Source organism: Aulostomus chinensis, chromosome 7 (assembly GCF_037954235.1).
Source record: "Aulostomus chinensis isolate RoL2024-O1b breed Wild chromosome 7, RoL_Achi_v1.0, whole genome shotgun sequence".
Classification (NCBI taxonomy): domain Eukaryota; kingdom Metazoa; phylum Chordata; class Actinopteri; order Syngnathiformes; family Aulostomidae; genus Aulostomus; species Aulostomus chinensis.
The window spans coordinates 1868526-1886320 of record NC_141326.1 but is presented as its reverse complement, the minus strand read 5'-3'; the positions used below and the strand labels follow the sequence as shown (position 1 = coordinate 1886320).

At 48.6% G+C, this 17795-nt stretch overlaps 1 protein-coding gene across 2 annotated transcripts; it reads right to left on the bottom strand.

Moving 5' to 3' along the window:
- Positions 1–2074: 2074 nt before the first annotated feature.
- Positions 2075–17238, bottom strand: LOC147258167 (uncharacterized). 2 transcript variants are annotated; one of them, XM_086208095.1, is made up of 3 exons: positions 17071–17238; positions 7028–10555; positions 2075–2512 (listed from the first exon to the last, which is right to left on the bottom strand). In XM_086208095.1, exons 2-3 carry the CDS (start codon positions 10527–10529, stop codon positions 2376–2378), a joined length of 3639 nt encoding a protein of 1212 aa, XP_086064221.1. In that variant the 5' UTR covers positions 10530–10555; positions 17071–17238; the 3' UTR covers positions 2075–2375. The 2 variants fall into 2 exon arrangements, with proteins under 2 accessions (XP_086064221.1, XP_086064220.1); XM_086208094.1 differs by having other exon boundaries at positions 17079–17238.
- Between the last annotated feature and the right edge of the window lie 557 nt (positions 17239–17795).

Here is a 17795-nt window from a genome sequence, read left to right as displayed (position 1 = left end):
CTCTGCATCTGTTTCACTCAGGGCAGGTCCACTAAGTGAAGCTCATGCCCTCCTGGAGGCCACAACGAGTCTGGTTGGTCCAGGGCTTTGCTAAGCTGCAGCTCCAACCAGAACCCCTCAATCCCAGCATGCAGGTCTACTGGTGGTTCCTTGAGTCTAGAAAGTAGAATGGTTTAAGGGAAATTCTCCTTGTAGATCGTTGAGAGCTGCTAATTCTCTGAAGAATCACGAACTCGGGGTGATGAATCACGTCTCTTTAAACCTGCAGCGTGGAGAGACGACTGCTGAGGGTTCTCTGCTGATCTGTACCAGGACCCAGCCTCTGTACCATCCACAACAAAGAGATGATTTCCACATCAAAGCAATGACTGTAGGGTATCGGAAGTAACACCTGTTAAACATTTGCTTCTCAACTCCCCCCTTCATCCTGTTCTATTGCCCTTTTGTGCCGTGAGGTCAGGGTGGCCACAGGAACTCATAAAATACTTCCTGAGGCTCCTACCTCTGACCTCTGACCTCTGTATTAAGTCAGTTCCTACAATGAGAGGCAGAGCCTTACGTTGTCAGGCTCCCCTCATGTGGAACCATCTCTAGACCCCCTCTCTGTGTTTAAGGGTTGGCTTAAAACCTTCCTTTTTGATAAAGCTTATAGTTAGGACTGCTTAGGCTGATCCTGGACCAGCTCCTAGTTTATGCTAGTATAGACTTAAGGCGCGTTTTCACTGGCTCACTGTCGCTCGCTTCATTTTGGTCCCTGCTGAGGTTCCAGGCGAGCTGAGCAGGGACTGACGTGACGTTAACACAGAGCGGGGCTCTGATTGGGTAACTTACCCGTTGCGTGGTCTACGTCCTATCATCCTGGCCTCGGTGGAATCCTGGTCGTGGCTCGGTGAAGTCTCTTCTTTTCTTGGGGGTTCTGTTTCACCACTTGAGGCCTCGCCTGTCTGTCCTCCCTCACTTTTAGTTAAAGCAAAAAAACCACTGACGAGCAGCAGGCGTCACGCCGCCTCCACGTCCTCCATTGTTGTGTTGTCACACACAAATTACGCCAGGGAACTCTCGGCCCCAGAGTCCACCAGGTGCTCGTGGGAACGCACCCATACCAACCTGACCCCACGTGAGCCAGTGGAAACACGCCCTTAGACTACCGGGGACTCCCAGGATGCACTGGGCTTCCTCCCCCTCTCTGTTTCTCTCCATCTTTACCCACAACATCCTCCTGTGTCAATCATCCATCAACCTAAACGTCTTCTTGGAGGTGTCTGTGCTCTCGCCCTGCAGGTCACCTGGGGCTGTAGACGCTGGGTTGATCACTTCCTGTCCTGGACCAACTACTCGCTCGCCCTGGCTGTTTCTTTCTCCTCCATCTCTCTCTCTCCTCTTATCCCACTGCCCCCCACCCCCCACTCTGCTCCCCCTCTCAACCCCAACTGGTCAAGTGGGATTGGCACCCACCCTGAGCCTGGTTCTGCCTGAGGTTTCTTCCTGGTAAAGGGTTTATTTCCTCTCCAGCGTTCTGCTCATGCTGGAACGTTGGGTCTCTTCCATCTGAGTCTCTTTGTGTAAAGTGCCTTGAGACAGCTTCTGCTGTGATGCAGCGTGACAGAAAGATTGGTTATCAGGGAGGAGGCCAGCGCTGCTTCACTCTCCTCACCTGGACTCATCCTGCCAGTCAGGGGTTTGGATGCGGGCTTGATGACTGATGATGTCCATTCTAGTTTGCTTCTGGATGCCATGCAGGATCATCGTGATGCTAACTGGTCCTGTAGCGGTTAAGCCAGGCTGAGGTGACTGTTCAAACTGTCTTGGAACTGTTGCATTACCTATAAGACCAGCAACAGACACACAACCGGACGCCAACATTTCCCACGTGTAGCGACAATTGGAACAATCGCTGCAGAGAACCTATGGTCCAGTGATGGACGCATTACATTGAAATTGTTTAGTGGTCACATGATGGCAGGAGGATGATGTCAGAGTTGTTCTCATCTGACCAGAGGACCTCAACCCATGAGTCTACATCCCCCCAGCGCTCAAGTGTCCTGTAAAGCACTCACACAGAACCGACTGGAACTGGAACTTTTTAAACAAAGTTTAATGAAAAAAAACCTAGAAAGGTCATATTTCTTGTTTCATGTAAAAAATTATAAATGTAAATATGAAAATGAATAAAAAATATACATCATGACAAAACAAATACGTAACATGTAACATTACAATTGAACAAAACTGTACGTTCAGTGTCTGACTTGAAAATCACGTAAGCAACAAACAAACTGATGAGAAAGACGGAAATTAGCTGTGCCGCGTTTGTCAGACGGACTCAGATGCACTCTGACTGGAGACGTGCTGCGCTGGTTCAGAGTCCAGGTCTGTCAGTCATTCATCCATGCTGGTTGTGTCCTCTTCCTGAATTTCTTCTGATGCTCTTGGAAGAGACCGGAGGTCTTGGGGCCAGCAGGTGGACCAGCAGGACTGCAGTGCTGCTGTCCAGGTTTATCACACAATCGACCTGAAACACATACATTGACAATAGTTCAGAAATGAATAGAACATGATTCGGAATCCTACAACACTTGTGATGAACCACTAGGTTGTGTTTGTTACTTCTCAACTTCTTGGCTGCTACACTGGGGCTCGCGCCCTTTGACCTCAGGCTTCGGGAAACAAATTGGTTCTCATAACTGCATAAATCCCATTAAAACAGAACGCAAACAAACATGAACATATAGAACCTCTGCTCTTGTTCTGAGCTAAGTTGGTAAAATGTGATTTAACAATTATATTTTCTATTCAGCTCCGGGAAAACCTGCTTGGGACACTAAGTCTTTGTGCTCCCCCACATCCCAGATCCTGGTGCTGCTGGAGGAGGCTCCAGACCTGAAGAGGCTCCAGCTGCCACCCGTAGCTCCACCTGCTCACGTCCCCGTCTGTCCATCAGTCTCTCCTCCTTTCTCTCTCTCTTTATCTCTGTCCCTCTCTTTCCGTCTGTCTCTCTGTCCTCCTCCATTCTCTGTATTTGTCTCTGTCCATCAGTCTCTCCTCCTTTCTCTCTCTCTTTATCTCTGTCCCTCTCTTTCCTTCTGTCTCTCTGTCCTCCTCCATTCGCTGTATTTGTCTCTGTCCATCAGTCTCTCCTCCTTTCTCTCTCTCTTTATCTCTGTCCCTCTCTCTCCTTCTGTCTCTCTGTCTTCCTCCATTCTCTGTCTTTGTCTCTGTCCATCAGTCTTTCCTCCTTTCTCTCTCTCTTTATCTGTCCCTCTCTTTCCTTCTGTCTCTCTGTCCTCCTCCATTCTCTGTATTTGTCTCTGTCCATCAGTCTCTCCTCCTTTCTCTCTCTCTTTATCTCTGTCCCTCTCTTTCCTTCTGTCTCTCTGTCTTCCTCCATTCTCTGTCTTTGTCTCTGTCCTGCTCTCCTGCTCTCTCTCCGTCCCCACTGATCCTGGATCTGCTCCATCTTCCTGCTGGTAAAGGAAGGTTCATTGAAGGAGGGAGGTGCTGGACCTGCTCTACTTGGACAGAGTCAGGACAGAACTTTGGTTGGGGTTTGGTGCCACACAAATAAAACTGACTTGATTTGACTAATGCTCATTACTCATTTAATTATTTTATGACTTTGTTTTTTACCATTTCCCAATGTGTTCCAAGTTTACACTTGAACTTTAAAACAAATGCGTAGTTCAGTGGTTCCCAACCTTTTCCTACCCAGGGCCCATTTTTAAGTCTCCTCAAGTAACATCATACCACTCCATCCCCCCTGCATCATACAGTTGTTCTCCACATACAAGCTTCATGCTTCAGGACTGCACCGAGTCTCCTGACTGAGTCACCGAGGTGCCCTGAGGATGACAGCAACAGGTGACACTGTGTGTTCCTCCGTCAGCTTCTATGAACAGGTCTGCCTCCCAAACAAAACCATCACAAGGTACCAGAACCAAAAGCCCCGGTTCTCCAAGAAAAAAAAAGAGCCAGACTGGAGCGTGATTCAGGCACCAAGGACCCTGCAGCTGCCTGGAGCACTCGCAGAACCATCACCAACGCCAGCGCAAAATGCCCTGTTGTCACCCCTCCCCCGGACTAGCTGACGATCTCAACACCTTCGACACAGGTTTGAGAGACCCCCTGCTGCTCCACTGTCTCCACCCCCCCCTTCTCTCACAGTCACTGAGAGCTCACTGCCCCACTCCTTACCCCCTAAAACTCCCTCACTCACTGCCCCCATCCCTCACCCCCCCCCCCCCCTTCACAGAGAGACATTAGCCAGGTCTTCACGCAGCTGTAGCTTAGAAAAGCCCCAGGATCTGATGGCGTCTCCTCAGAAACAATGACACACTGTGCCACCCAGCTGGCACCAGTTTTTCACCCATCTTCAACCACTCCATCTCTGAATGTCGTGTGCCATCCTGTTTCAAGACATCCATCATTGACCCAGTTCCAAAGAGGGACAGGATAACGTGCCTGAATGACTACAGACCTGTCGTTCTGACATCTGTGGTCATGAAGACCTGAAATGGGAGACAGTCATTTCAGGTCGTCAAGTGGACGTGCCAGAGAATGTTCTTTCTCAGGCTGCTCCGCAAGATGAACGTCTCCCCCAAGGTTAGCATCCACTTCTACAGAGCCACCATCGAAGGCGTCCTCACCTCCTCCATCACTGTGTGGTACCCTGCATCCTCTGCCCACACCAAGAACAGACTGGAACGTATCCTGCCAACAGCCAGTCGTCTCACGGGCCTCAAACAGGTGCCTGTGTGTGTTCTGCAAGATGGCAGATCCAGGCAGAGGGATAGTGGGGGACCACCCAGCTCACTCCCTGTTCACAACCCTCCCATCAGTCCGCAAGTTCAGGTCCATCAAGACCACCACCAGACACTTAAACCCAGGGCCCTTTGGGCATGCGTAAAAAAAAAAAAAGTGCACGCCGCCGCCGAAGTTTTACGGTTTTTAATCAGTTTTGGGTGATTTTTATTACAGTTTTCGGGTGTCTATTCCCCACACAACAGAAGCCCCCATAGCCCCACCCTTCCCCCTGGAAATGCTTTGAAAACTGCTTTGTACAGTAACTGCCCACTACAGTGCTGACAACAGGGAACGGGCAGACATGAAAAAACAGATCATCGATGCCACTCATGATTTATTTAGCAAAATATCAGTTTACACTTTACAGTGAGTGACGACACAAAACGTGGAGAATTTCAAGAGCAATCACTAATTTGATTTTGCCCTCTTTTTTGTTTTCTTTCTCTTTCTCATTCTGTGAAAGCAGAACAGTGTGGTTTTAACCAATCAGAACTAACAATGCTGCTAACGTGACCCTCGTGTCCGTCTGTCAGCCAACCAGAAACGCCTCGCATGCGGAGATGCGCTCTTGGGCACGACTCCGTGTCAAGCTGGTTTCACACTGAACGCGCAAGGCGCAGGCTGCGTGGGGGAAGTCATTCATTGTGTACGTGGGCGCGCTTTGACGTCACAAAAACCAAGCCCAGCAACTCGGTAGCGCTGTGCGTGCTTGCACCCCATCCCGCACAGCGCCTGGCGCGTTCAGAGTGAAACCGCCTTCAGACATCATTTTCTTTATTTAATATGAGATTTTGACAGCTCCCTTCTCCTCCTTTTTTTTTTTTTTTAAACGGAACTCCGTTCCGGCCGTGAATATTTTATCTGGCCCGATCCGGCTCACTTTCACCCCTGCTTATACCCCTTTCACACTGAAAAACGCATGTCAACGGGGGTTTTGGACCCGCATTAGCTCGGCCTCAGGGTGCATTCAAGCTTCCAAAAAACCCGGGTCTGAACTCCTGCTGTGAGGCTGCGTGCTTGTGTTTTCTCTCTTATACGTCATCGCACTGAGAACGTCATCATTACACACAAACGTGCGCCGGAACACTGAGAGGTAAACAACCGACAACATGGACATTGTCGAGTCGAACGTTCGCGGGACAGCAACAGGAGGACTGACCTTACGGCAGAGGCCAAAACTGAGAGATGAGCGAGCAGCTCTCAGCCCAGCTGAAGTTTTTCTCATTGATTTATTTTTTTCCGGTGCTTCGACGATGACAGCTCGACAGGCGACACAGTGACAAAATCAGGATCAATCAGGATGAAACCTGAGACGACACACGTTGCCCTTTTCACACTGCAGGTGAGCCGAGCCGAGCCGAGCCGAGCCGCTAAACTCCCGGGTTGCTAAGCGAGTCGGTCGACGCGGGTCAAAATGCCAAGTCAACCCTTTCAGAGTGCTGGAAACCCAAGTTGACCCGCATTTTTGGTGCAGTGTGAAAGGGGCCTTACACAGTTTTTCCCACCTGGGGCCAGCCCCCTCCTGAACAAACAAGCCCAGTCCCCTACCCCCTACCATTCCCAGAGACATCTCAGCAGAGTGGGTGCAGTAGAGGTGGAGAAGGTACGAATGTTGGTATGTTAGCGTGTTTTCTGAATCTGATCATTACAGAGGAAAGCAGAAGAGCGGCAGAACAGAGGAGTACAAAGACTGTGATATGCAATAATTATGGAGTTTTTTTATTGATTGAATCCTTCAACAGTGCCCCAATGGTGTCCACCACCATATTAAAGCCCCTGACATGAGCACAATAGGGCCTCTCTAATGTATGTGGTGCTGGTATACCAGGTCAAATTCCTGTGTACGCTGTACATTTGGCGAATAAAGAGATTCTGATTCTTTTTTCCTTTCTTTAACATCATTGGGCGGAGTCTGGCCAGCAGATGGTCATGTAAACGGAGCTCTTTTAGTTGTGTATCATTTCAGCTCAAATCCAAGGGTTTATGGAGTACTGAGCAAAAATGTTACTGGTAGGAAATAAAACCCTGCAAAAAAACACAACTATTTTATATTATATCTATTTATTCATAAACCACTACACATCTCCAACCCATCATCAATAAAAATGGACTAAAACACTTCACCCGACCTTTCACTAGCCTGAGGGTGAGTAGGTAGCAGAATTTTCATGTTTAGGAGAACTATCCCTTTAAGATAGCTTAAGATTTCACTGTTAGCCTGACTTACCTGAGGCAGTGTCAGTGGTGCTTTTCTCCTCACTGGATCCGTCCATAAACCTGAAGGTATTGGGTAGGATGCTGAACTTCAGGACGCTCCTGTGCTCAGCGTGGTCAACGGACTGTTTGACTGGGGCTGTGTCTACTTTGAAAAAATTGGACAAACACCTCCTCTTCTTTAGACGAGGGTAGAGCTTGCCATTTCCATCCCAAATCCTCACATCAGATGGGTCCTTCTTGCTGCTGGGGCCACCTCTAACTTCCATCTGTCTCCCCCTACAGAGAGAGGCAACTGTACCCTTCAGTGTCTTCCCTTTGATTCTGTTCTTCTTTCTAGTTGCAGATAGATGCCATTTTCCAGGAACGCCTTGCTTGACAATATCAGTGGACTTCCTCTCGGAGGGACTGAGTTTCACAGAAACCACCTCTGGTGCTTTATATGATCCAGACTGAAATGGCCTGTGGCTCTTGCAGGCAACATTTGAAACACTCTTATTTTGAAATTGTAAGCTAAACAAGGCCAGCTCAACAGTTGTTGCTTTGGAGACTCCAGGTTTAACATAATCAACACAAAGTTTCCCATCACTGGAAACTGGTTGTGACTGCAGATCCACAAGGGGTTTGCATTTTTTCAACTTCTTCCGTAAGGGAACGTTTGTATCGTGACTGCTTCCTGTCTTTCGCTTTCTTCCGGCAGTTTTAGGTTTCCCACTGTGAGTCATCTGGTCAACAGCTGCTGCATCAACTTGCCCATCAGTTTCACACGACACATTTGAAGGTGTCAGCAGATGTTCCTCACAATCCTCCATGATGGGATTAGCAGAAATGTCTTCCTTTCCACTGCCTGACAGCATTGGCTGGTTACTCTCCTCGAGGTCCAGCACCTGGTTGAGAATTTCAGTTTCACTGCCAGAGCAACTGCCATCTTTGTTGTCATTAATGCATATGATGCTCGCTTGACTACAATTGTGGTTGTGGTAGCAAACTGGGTCTTTGTCATCCGTTACATCGATGGTTTCATTGTCTGCATTAAACAGCTCAGGCCAAGTCAACATTAGAATCTGACCAAACATGTCCTCACTCTCCTTTGTTTGATTCTCTCCTTCCAGGTCGGAGAGGCATGCCTTTGCTTCTCTCACCAGGGTTGTATCTGTGACTTCATTTTGTTCAGTCTTACACTTGCACTCACTCAAGGAGCTGCGGCCCAGCACGCTTCCTTTCCATCGTTCAATGCAGCAGATCTGTTCTAGTTGTATTCCTCTGTTGCTCCCGTCCTCGGAGTTGCTGGGGATGTCAGTAATCTCCAGCATCTCATCATCCACAGTACTGCCATCAATGCTGTCTGACCGACTAAGTGTTCCTGTGCTCTGTGGCATTGTACCTTGTTCAAATATAGCTTTAGCTTCTTCTGGGGGCAACACTTGGATTGTAAATGAGTAAAACGAGTCACTGGAATCGGTGTGATCCGTGACTTTAACAGTGGAGTGCTTTTCCTCCTCTGGTTCTGTCGACTGGTCCAGCAAATCCACCGGTTCAACTAATTGGTCCTGCAAATCCACCAATTTAATTAATTTGTCCTGTGAATCCACTGGTTCAGTCAAATGGTCCTGTGACTCAACTGGTTCAGCCAACTGGTCCACTGGCTCAAGCTCCGCCCCGTTGACTGCCATGGCCTGCTCTGGTCGTATGTCACTCTCAGGCGTGAGAAGATGACGTGGAAAGCCAAACTCTTTGTCGATATCATCAAGCTGCTTGTTGATATTCAGCCATGATGATGTGTAGGGTGGCTCCAAATAAACTTCATCATCTTTCAGGACATGGAATTTTTTGAGTTGATTTAAAACATTATTCTTCATCTGTGACAGAACAACAGAATCTTTTGTCACATACTGGTTGCAGAATTCTTTAACCTCAGCCATTAAATTTGTGTACCAACCTGACTTGAGCTTACCGACCATTGTTTCACAGCGGCCATCCCAAAACATGTTGTATAATCTGTGCACAGAGTGAACATCTGTTAAACTGTCTTCCTTCTCATTGGCTCTGTCAAGCAGCAAGAACATAGTTAATCTTTCTAACATCTTAGTTGTCCATGGAGTTGTTGGCAGTGACGGAAGTTGTAGTGCCATCTCGCTTTTGTCTTGATCCCAAGGTTGAGTTTCTGGAACTTTGAATGTTGCGGTTTGGTGAGCAGTGGATGTGGTCATTTTTGGAGTAGGTCCTGTGTCATCTGCACAGAACACTGTCCGCAGTTGTGGCCTGTCTGAATCTGAAGGTGATGCATGCTGGGAGGCCTCTGTATTCATGCTAGCAGATTTGTTAGGCATCACTTGATTTTGGTTTTTGGTAGGGGTTTTCTTCTTAGGTGCAGGTGGTGAAATCAAGTGTTTCCATCCCATGTATAAAGAGTCACCTGTTGTGGTGTCTTTACTCCCTTGGTTTATTGCTTTTGAGGACATTTTCTCAATGACTACATTGAGAATTTCCTGTGACAACGGCTGTACAACAGCAACAGTCCTTGGGCCTGTGTGGCCAGGGGTCGAGGGACTGGACCTTTTATTTGTCTTGGGTGATGAGAGGATTTCCTGATTGTTTTGTAAAGTCCACTGGATCCTTTTCAACTTGCTCTGTTGGGATGAGTCTATCAGAGACTGGCCTTGCCTGGAGTGGGATGGTAAAGCCTGGGAGGGATTCAAGTTATAGCTTTCAGTCAATGTCACAGGCTCCATGGTTTGAATCCTTCTGACATCACTGGTATTCTGCTGTGGTGCTGAGTTGAGCCGTGTGGCGTATTGCCCAGTTGTCCAATTCCCGCTGGAAACATGAAAATTTTGTCCACTGGATGGCAAGTTTGATGAAACATTTCTGTAAGGCTGAGAGACAGCGGTAAAATAATCCGGTAGGACTTCGAAAACTGAGTGTCCATTCTGGGTGCTGTGGTTCTGATTAGAAGCAGGAGTGGGAGACATTAGTGTTTGAGTACCAGCCACCTGTTGTAGTGGAACTGAGGTGGATGTATGACACAGAGAAATGGGTTTAGCTGACTGCCTGGCTGGTTTTGAATACAAGCCCTCCTGAATTCTGTGGTGATAAAGATCAGATCCAACATTACTAACCTGTTTGTTTGTTGATTGTTGACTTTGGGTTAATGAATTTCGAGTAGAATTCTGGTTAAAGTCTTTATGAGTGGCAGCCTGAAATCTTGGCATCTGCAAAGGAGGTTTTTCCCTTTGCAGAGTAGTAAAAGACTTGGGCGCACTGTCATAAGGCCCATTGAGGTAAAAATTACTGTTCTTCCCCCCAGTTGGCTGTTGAACTCTCAGGTTCTTCCAGTTTAATGTATGAGGGATGAAATGAGCACTTTGAGGTGGTTGAACTCCCGTGTTCACTGTCCCATACTGACATGAGCTTTTCTGATTCCTCATCGTGTCCAAATGAGCAGCTGCGTGTGAGGACTGACAGAGTGGTCCAAACCCTTGGTACTGCCCGTTCATCCATGCACAAGATTGCATTTTCGTTGTCCGTACACTCTTCTTTCCTGAAAGAGGTTTTAACAATATGAACATATGGCATCAATCAAAATGGGAGAAAAAAAGACTAGACATTGTTATTATGATGGGGACACTCAGGGGCGCGGCTGTGAAGCCCAGTCAGGGGCCAGTTGAAGACCAAGTCTCTTCCTGCCTGAGCCTTGACACCTTTATTCTCACTCAAAGTTTAAAAAAGTTTAAAAGTCCAAGACACAACTAGGCCCTGTTAGGGAAAGATATAAAGTCCAAATAAGCACTGGAGTCCAGCAAAGTACAGTCCAAAAATCCGGTTGTTTGAGTTTCAGTGTAGGAGAATGAGAGTTCAGTCTCATCGCTATGACCTGTGCCAACGCTAACCATGTCAGCCCACCTAACAAAGACAGGAGTCATCTGGGAAAACAAGCAAAGTACACCACACGATACAGAGACGCCCACGTACAGACAGCCAAGGACCAAGATAAGTGTCATCGGGGAACGTCCCATTCCTTTCTGGTCCTTGAAGATAGTGTAAAGGCCATCACATCACATCACACACACACACACACACACACACACACACACCTTTTGTACTGTATTCAGGCTGTTAGCACCCCTGTCGTGAAACACTCACATCCCATCCCCCTACAGCACTCTCACCCTGCACCCCCCCCCACCCCACACACACACACACACACACACACACACAGTGTCTACAGCCCCTTTCACGCTGCACCAAAAACACAGATAAACACGGGTGTTTGGGCACTCTGAAAGGGTCGCCGCAGCATTTCGACCCACACTCGCCGACCCTCCAAGTGACACCGGGTGTTCAGAGTGAAAAAGGCACCCTGCGTTGTCTCAGGTTTCCCACGATATGGCCCCTTGACGTAGATCTACCTTCCTGCCGCATTCGGATTTTGTCACTGTGCCGCCTGTCGACCAAAAACTGTGCTTGATCTCGTACCTACAAACGACCAACAGTCGGGAAAGCATCGCCCATAACAGCCACCATGGAGGAAATAAGGGCTTGCCTCCTTCGCCTGTAGCTTCTTCTGCTCCCTTCCAGACTCACCAAAAACTCCATCCTCCTTCGCTGCATTAGCGCTCGGACATTTTCCAATCTGTGCCGAGTTTGTCTGCTTACCAAAAGAGACAAAATTACAATGCACGCAAGGACAACGCTAACCTTCATCTCGATGATGTCCATGCTGTCGTTTGTTTACCTCGCAGTGTTCCAGCACACTTTTACGCAAGAAAAACACAGGCACGCAGCCCTCACAGCTGGAGCTCAGACCTGCGTCTGCTGGAAGCTTGAATGTGCCCAAACGCCGAGTGTTTCAGTGTGAAAGGGGTATAATTTGCATTTTCTGAACTAGTGCTTTTCTCCCAATCAGGATTTACTACTTGCTGTAATGCAGAAAGATGACTTCTTTGATTTACTATTGTTTTTAAGGACTTGGGACACTGTCAAGTCCAGCAGAAGTGGAAACGACAAACAGTTTCTCACTGGATGACCACTTGAACAGACTCCATTATAAATGTGATAACGATGTCAAATACGGATAAACAAGGGAACATGATGAGAACCACAAACCCACTTGTAAAAGAGATGGATTATCTGTACCTAGTTAGTTGTTTCTGCAGGACTGCCTGGGGTTTGTACTTAGCAAGTCTAATAAAGCTCTCTGGACTCAACTTTGCTGGACTCCAGGGCTCATGTGGACTTTCAAGACCAGTTGTGTCTTGGACTTTAAAAACACTTTGTTTGAGAAAGAAGGCGTTGAGTCTCAGGTGGGAAGAGGCTCAGTCTCCAACGGGACCCTGACTGGGCCTCACAGCCCTGCTGGAAAATCCACATCAACACCTCCTCACACTCAGACCTGATGACAATCAAACAGACCCTCTGCAGTAAGACAACCACACACTCACAGCAGTTCATAAACTGGGACTTGAACTAAGCTGCACTTTTCTCACATTTTCTCTGTACACGTCTTAGACAAATAAAAATATAAAACACCCTCGTGTGTACTGGGTCATTAGGGCCTGAGCCTGAAGGCACTTCAGGCTCAGGCCCTATCATGTATTAGCACCACTAAAACACTACAAACACCCACTAACCAGTGTCCCAGCCCCCCAACACCCATGAGGCAGCTGGGCCAGACGGCCTGGAGCCAGTTTTCACATCCACACCATTCAAAACCTGGTCTTGGACTGTTCTTGCTGTCAATGAGTGTGCGAAATATGCGCATAATGCGCATAATCTAATTTCACCCCCTGGACATGCATGAAATTCGCTGAAAAAAAATCAGTACACTTGTCCAGTCTGGCTAAACATTCACTAATCTAAAGAAAGAAGAAAAAAAAAAACACCCCAAAAATTTAATAGCGCTACCTAGGGAGCCACACATCTAAAAGATAATTTTAGATAATTTGGAGCACATTAACTCCTCCCACAAATGTCCCACAAACATGGGACCAACGCCGTTGGACTCGTCTCATCAAGACCAACAATTCCTCCACTGTGACCCCTCACCTATCTACAACAGAATGTCCACAAATTGGACAAAACTGTCAAAATGAGGACTTTTTTTACTCCACGAACAAAATCTATCTCCTCCTAGGGCATTCATGCTATCGCTTCCAAACTTTCACACATTTCTCTCCCAACTGTGCTGATTAAAAGTTGTTCAAGGTTTTATGTGAATTACTGGGTTTGGATTTTACAAGCCGTCAAAGTGAAGGAGACACGTTTCACCTTCCAATGGAAGTCTATGGGGAGACGGTGTCCTCTCAGGGTACATACTGTCAAACAAACGCTTCTCACGTCTACACCATCCATCCCACAGCTCTACCAACCACACCACTGCATTCCTGACAAAAACCCCTCCAAGAACATGGTGTTCTGTGTCCCTCTGGACCAGCGTATGCCGACTTCTTCCTCTTGTCCCACTCCAGTCCTGGTGCTCCTCCTCTCTCTCCACTCTAGCACAGATCAGAGACAGCAGTGGGGGAGGGGTTCTTAAAGGGCCAGCTCTCAGCTCTGCTCTCACTCTAGCACAGATCAAAGACAGAGCAGTGGGGAGGGGTTCTTAAAGGGCCAGCTCTCAGCTCTGCTCTCCACTCTAGCACAGATCAAAGACAGAGCAGTGGGGAGGGGTTCTTAAAGGGCCAGCTCTCAGCTCTGCTCTCCACTCTAGCACAGATCAAAGACAGAGCAGTGGGGGAGGGGTTCTTAAAGGGCCAGCTCTCAGCTCTGCTCTCCACTCTAGCACAGATCAAAGACAGAGCAGTGGGGGAGGGGTTCTTAAAGGGCCAGCTCTCAGCTCTGCTCTCCACTCTAGCACAGAACAGAGACAGAGCAGTGGGGGAGGGGTTCTTAAAGGGCCAGCTCTCAGCTCTGCTCTCACTCTAGCACAGATCAGAGACAGAGCAGTGGGGAGGGGTTCTTAAAGGGCCAGCTCTCAGCTCTGCTCTCTCTCTAGCACAGATCAAAGACAGAACAGTGGGGGAGGGGTTCTTAAAGGGCCAGCTCTCAGCTCTGCTCTCCACTCTAGCACAGATCAGAGACAGAGCAGTGGGGAGGGGTTCTTAAAGGGCCAGCTCTCAGCTCTGCTCTCACTCTAGCACAGATCAAAGACAGAGCAGTGGGGGAGGGGTTCTTAAAGGGCCAGCTCTCAGCTCTGCTCTCACTCTAGCACAGATCAAAGACAGAACAGTGGGGGAGGGGTTCTTAAAGGGCCAGCTCTCAGCTCTGCTCTCACTCTAGCACAGATCAAAGACAGAACAGTGGGGGAGGGGTTCTTAAAGGGCCAGCTCTCAGCTCTGCTCTCACTCTAGCACAGATCAGAGACAGAACAGTGGGGGAGGGGTTCTTAAAGGGCCAGCTCTCAGTTCTGCTCTCACTCTAGCACAGATCAAAGACAGAACAGTGGGGGAGGGGTTCTTAAAGGGCCAGCTCTCAGCTCTGCTCTCACTCTAGCACAGATCAAAGACAGAGCAGTGGGGAGGGGTTCTTAAAGGGCCAGCTCTCAGCTCTGCTCTCACTCCAGCACAGATCAAAGACAGAGCAGTGGGGGAGGGGTTCTTAAAGGGCCAGCTCTCAGCTCTGCTCTCACTCTAGCACAGATCAAAGACAGAACAGTGGGGGAGGGATTCTTAAAGGGCCAGCTCTCAGCTCTGCTCTCACTCTAGCACAGATCAGAGACAGAGCAGTGGGGAGGGGTTCTTAAAGGGCCAGCTCTCAGCTCTGCTCTCCACTCTAGCACAGATCAGAGACAGAGCAGTGGGGGAGGGGTTCTTAAAGGGCCAGCTCTCAGCTCTGCTCTCACTCCAGCACAGATCAAAGACAGAGCAGTGGGGGAGGGGTTCTTAAAGGGCCAGCTCTCAGCTCTGCTCTCCACTCTAGCACAGATCAGAGACAGAGCAGTGGGGAGGGGTTCTTAAAGGGCCAGCTCTCAGCTCTGCTCTCACTCTAGCACAGATCAAAGACAGAGCAGTGGGGGAGGGGTTCTTAAAGGGCCAGCTCTCAGCTCTGCTCTCCACTCTAGCACAGATCAGAGACAGAGCAGTGGGGAGGGGTTCTTAAAGGGCCAGCTCTCAGTTCTGCTCTCACTCTAGCACAGATCAGAGACAGAGCAGTGGGGAGGGGTTCTTAAAGGGCCAGCTCTCAGCTCTGCTCTGCTCTCACTCTCTGATCAGACTCAGGCTTCTAACTCCTCAACTACAAGGCCTCCACCCTGGACCAGGACACCCTGGGATTCAGGCCGTCGTCAACAAAAATTAAAGTTAAGGTTCTTGAATGTTGATTTGTGCAACAGCTTCCTGTGAAACTCGTGGATGATCACCAGTTGTTGGTGTTCATGTATAAAACATCTGAAACGGTGGCACCACACCATCACTGCTGGAACGCAACGGAATTGCAGAAATATTTTTTTTTCTCTAAATGACACATACATACAAATAATACTATCAAAGTAGTACAAGCATTTGTAAGGACTACTAGGGGACGTGGATCTGTTCCCCACACCTGGAAAGCAGCCTGACGGGGGGACCTGGACTTGGCACCTTTTGCTGGACTCAATTCACTGAATTATGCACCTTGAAGTCACCGTTTTGTCACCAATATCCTTGACCTAACTGTGTAATCGGTTGTTACCAACACACACGTACATGCACATACGTGACCCCACACAGCCGCATCACATCCAGTTGTGTAAGCACTGGTTGGAATCACCCATCAGTACTGAGTGTCCTGCCACATTCACTACATTTCATCAACCACTGTTGAGTTATGATGGAAACGTGTTGTGCCGATGGTTCACGGTTCAAGGTGACGTCACACGCTGGTCGCCGGTGTGTGTGTGTGTGTGTGCGGGTGGGGGGGGGGGCATGGGAGACTTTTTCCTTCTGAAGCTTCCAACTGTCTCGTTCTCCAGTTGCCTTGTGATGAATGTTCTCATCGTCACGGTAAGTAAACCCTCATGGACGATCCTGAACGCCGTACCGCCATTTACAGCAACGTGCTGTGTCATCGATCGCTCACGTTCAACTCATACGGTCTAAATCACGGAGGAGATTTCAGGGGGGGGAGAGTTGGGTCACTACAACCTGGAGTAAGCGCCCGATCATGTGACCTGTACCGATGTCAATCATGTCTGCCCACCAAACAAACAGGAATGGAATATTGGTAAGGGAGCCAAGTATACACACACACACAGACACACACACACACGATCATAATGAGATTCCCCACCCGACACCTGTGTCTCCATCAACTGACTCCTCCGTCCGCCTCATTCTGCCACAACAGTCACTAATAAATGAATTAACGACTGAGACTCTCACGTCATTGAGACAACACCAATCAACTAACATTCAGGATTTCAAAGTTAAAGCCCTGCAGGTCAAATATTCTGTATTTTATCAAAATTCAGGTTGAGATTTGCTGTTATATTCGGGGGAACCGCGTTGGTATACCACCCCGGAAATTTCAGGCCAATCTGGTGGAAAGTTTCAAAATTAAAGCCCCAGATCCACCCTCATTTGTCCGCTCCTCTCAGGATGCAGAGAGGAAACCAGTGACTTCCTAGAAACTTTGTTTGGTGGGGGTGGAGGTGCCGGTTTAAACGTCTCAGAACCACCGAGCTCAGAAAATAAGACAAAACCAACAAGAACAAACAAAAACATCAAAAGTGCATAAAACTGTCCCACATGATGAAAGTGCAGGTCCCGACAGAGGGGGAGGGGAGATTTCAGGACCCGAGCGTCGGAACTCCAGAAACAAACTTCGGGTCATCAGTTCCACCACATTGCGTCTACGCTGATTGATGATGACGTAGATGTGATCGGAACTAAAGTACTCGATGGAGTCCAGCACCCGCACGACGGGACCCGTTCACCGGCAGCGGGTCCCTCCGGGGATCCTCCGGTTTCTGAGGATCACTTTCAGGTGTGGGACAAGTTGAGGTGCCAGAACTCCCTGTCTCTGTCTCTGTCTCTGTCTCTCCCCGTCTATGTCCCAGGCAAACAACGCAACGCCTCTTACTCTCTCACCCGCGGAGTCCGACTTCATCCATCGCGGTACCGGGAGGAAACGAAGCTCCTCGTGCTCCTACGTCCTCGGTAACGCTGCAAGACGCCAAGAGACGAGGCCCGCGGGGCTGAGCCGGGTCTGTTTCTTCACCGCCTGCGGAACCGCCCCCCCCCCCGCCTCTGATTGGCTGGTTCTCGTTGCCGTCCAGACGTCCAGTGATTGGATGCTGTGCCTGTAATTCGTCCTTTTTCTATACAGCTCATCGTTGGAGGGGTGTGTGTGTGTGTGGGGGGGGGGGGGCACACACTACCAGTCAAATGTGTGGAGGCACCTTCTCATCGATGTCTTGTCTTTATTTTTTCTGCTTCCTACATTGTAGTTTCACAGTGAAGACGTCAACTATGTCAAGCAGGCGTGACATGAGCTGCTGATCGTGTTCTGCTCACACGTCACGACCGTATCAGGAGCTGATTGTGTAAAAGTACATGGCGTGACTGATTGTGCAAGTCAGCTTATAGATTTCGTTGTTATATTTTTATTCTTTTGTTTGATGTGAGTTGTTAAGAAATAAGCCAATGGAAGTATATGACGCCTATGACCTGTGCCACGAGAGTTGACCTGTTAGCTTCTATGCTTCTCTCCTAAAGGTCAGGCAGGATGTGGAAGAACATGAGACTGTTTGAAACTTAGAGGATGTTTGCTCATGTTGCTGAGGCGCTAAATACCCAGAATCAAGG

Coding starts and splice junctions, on each gene's coding strand:
- LOC147258167 (XM_086208094.1), bottom strand. Junction 2,513..7,027: donor CACCACTGACACTGCCTCAG/GTAAGTCAGGCT, acceptor TATGTGTTTCAG/GTCGATTGTGTGATAAACCT.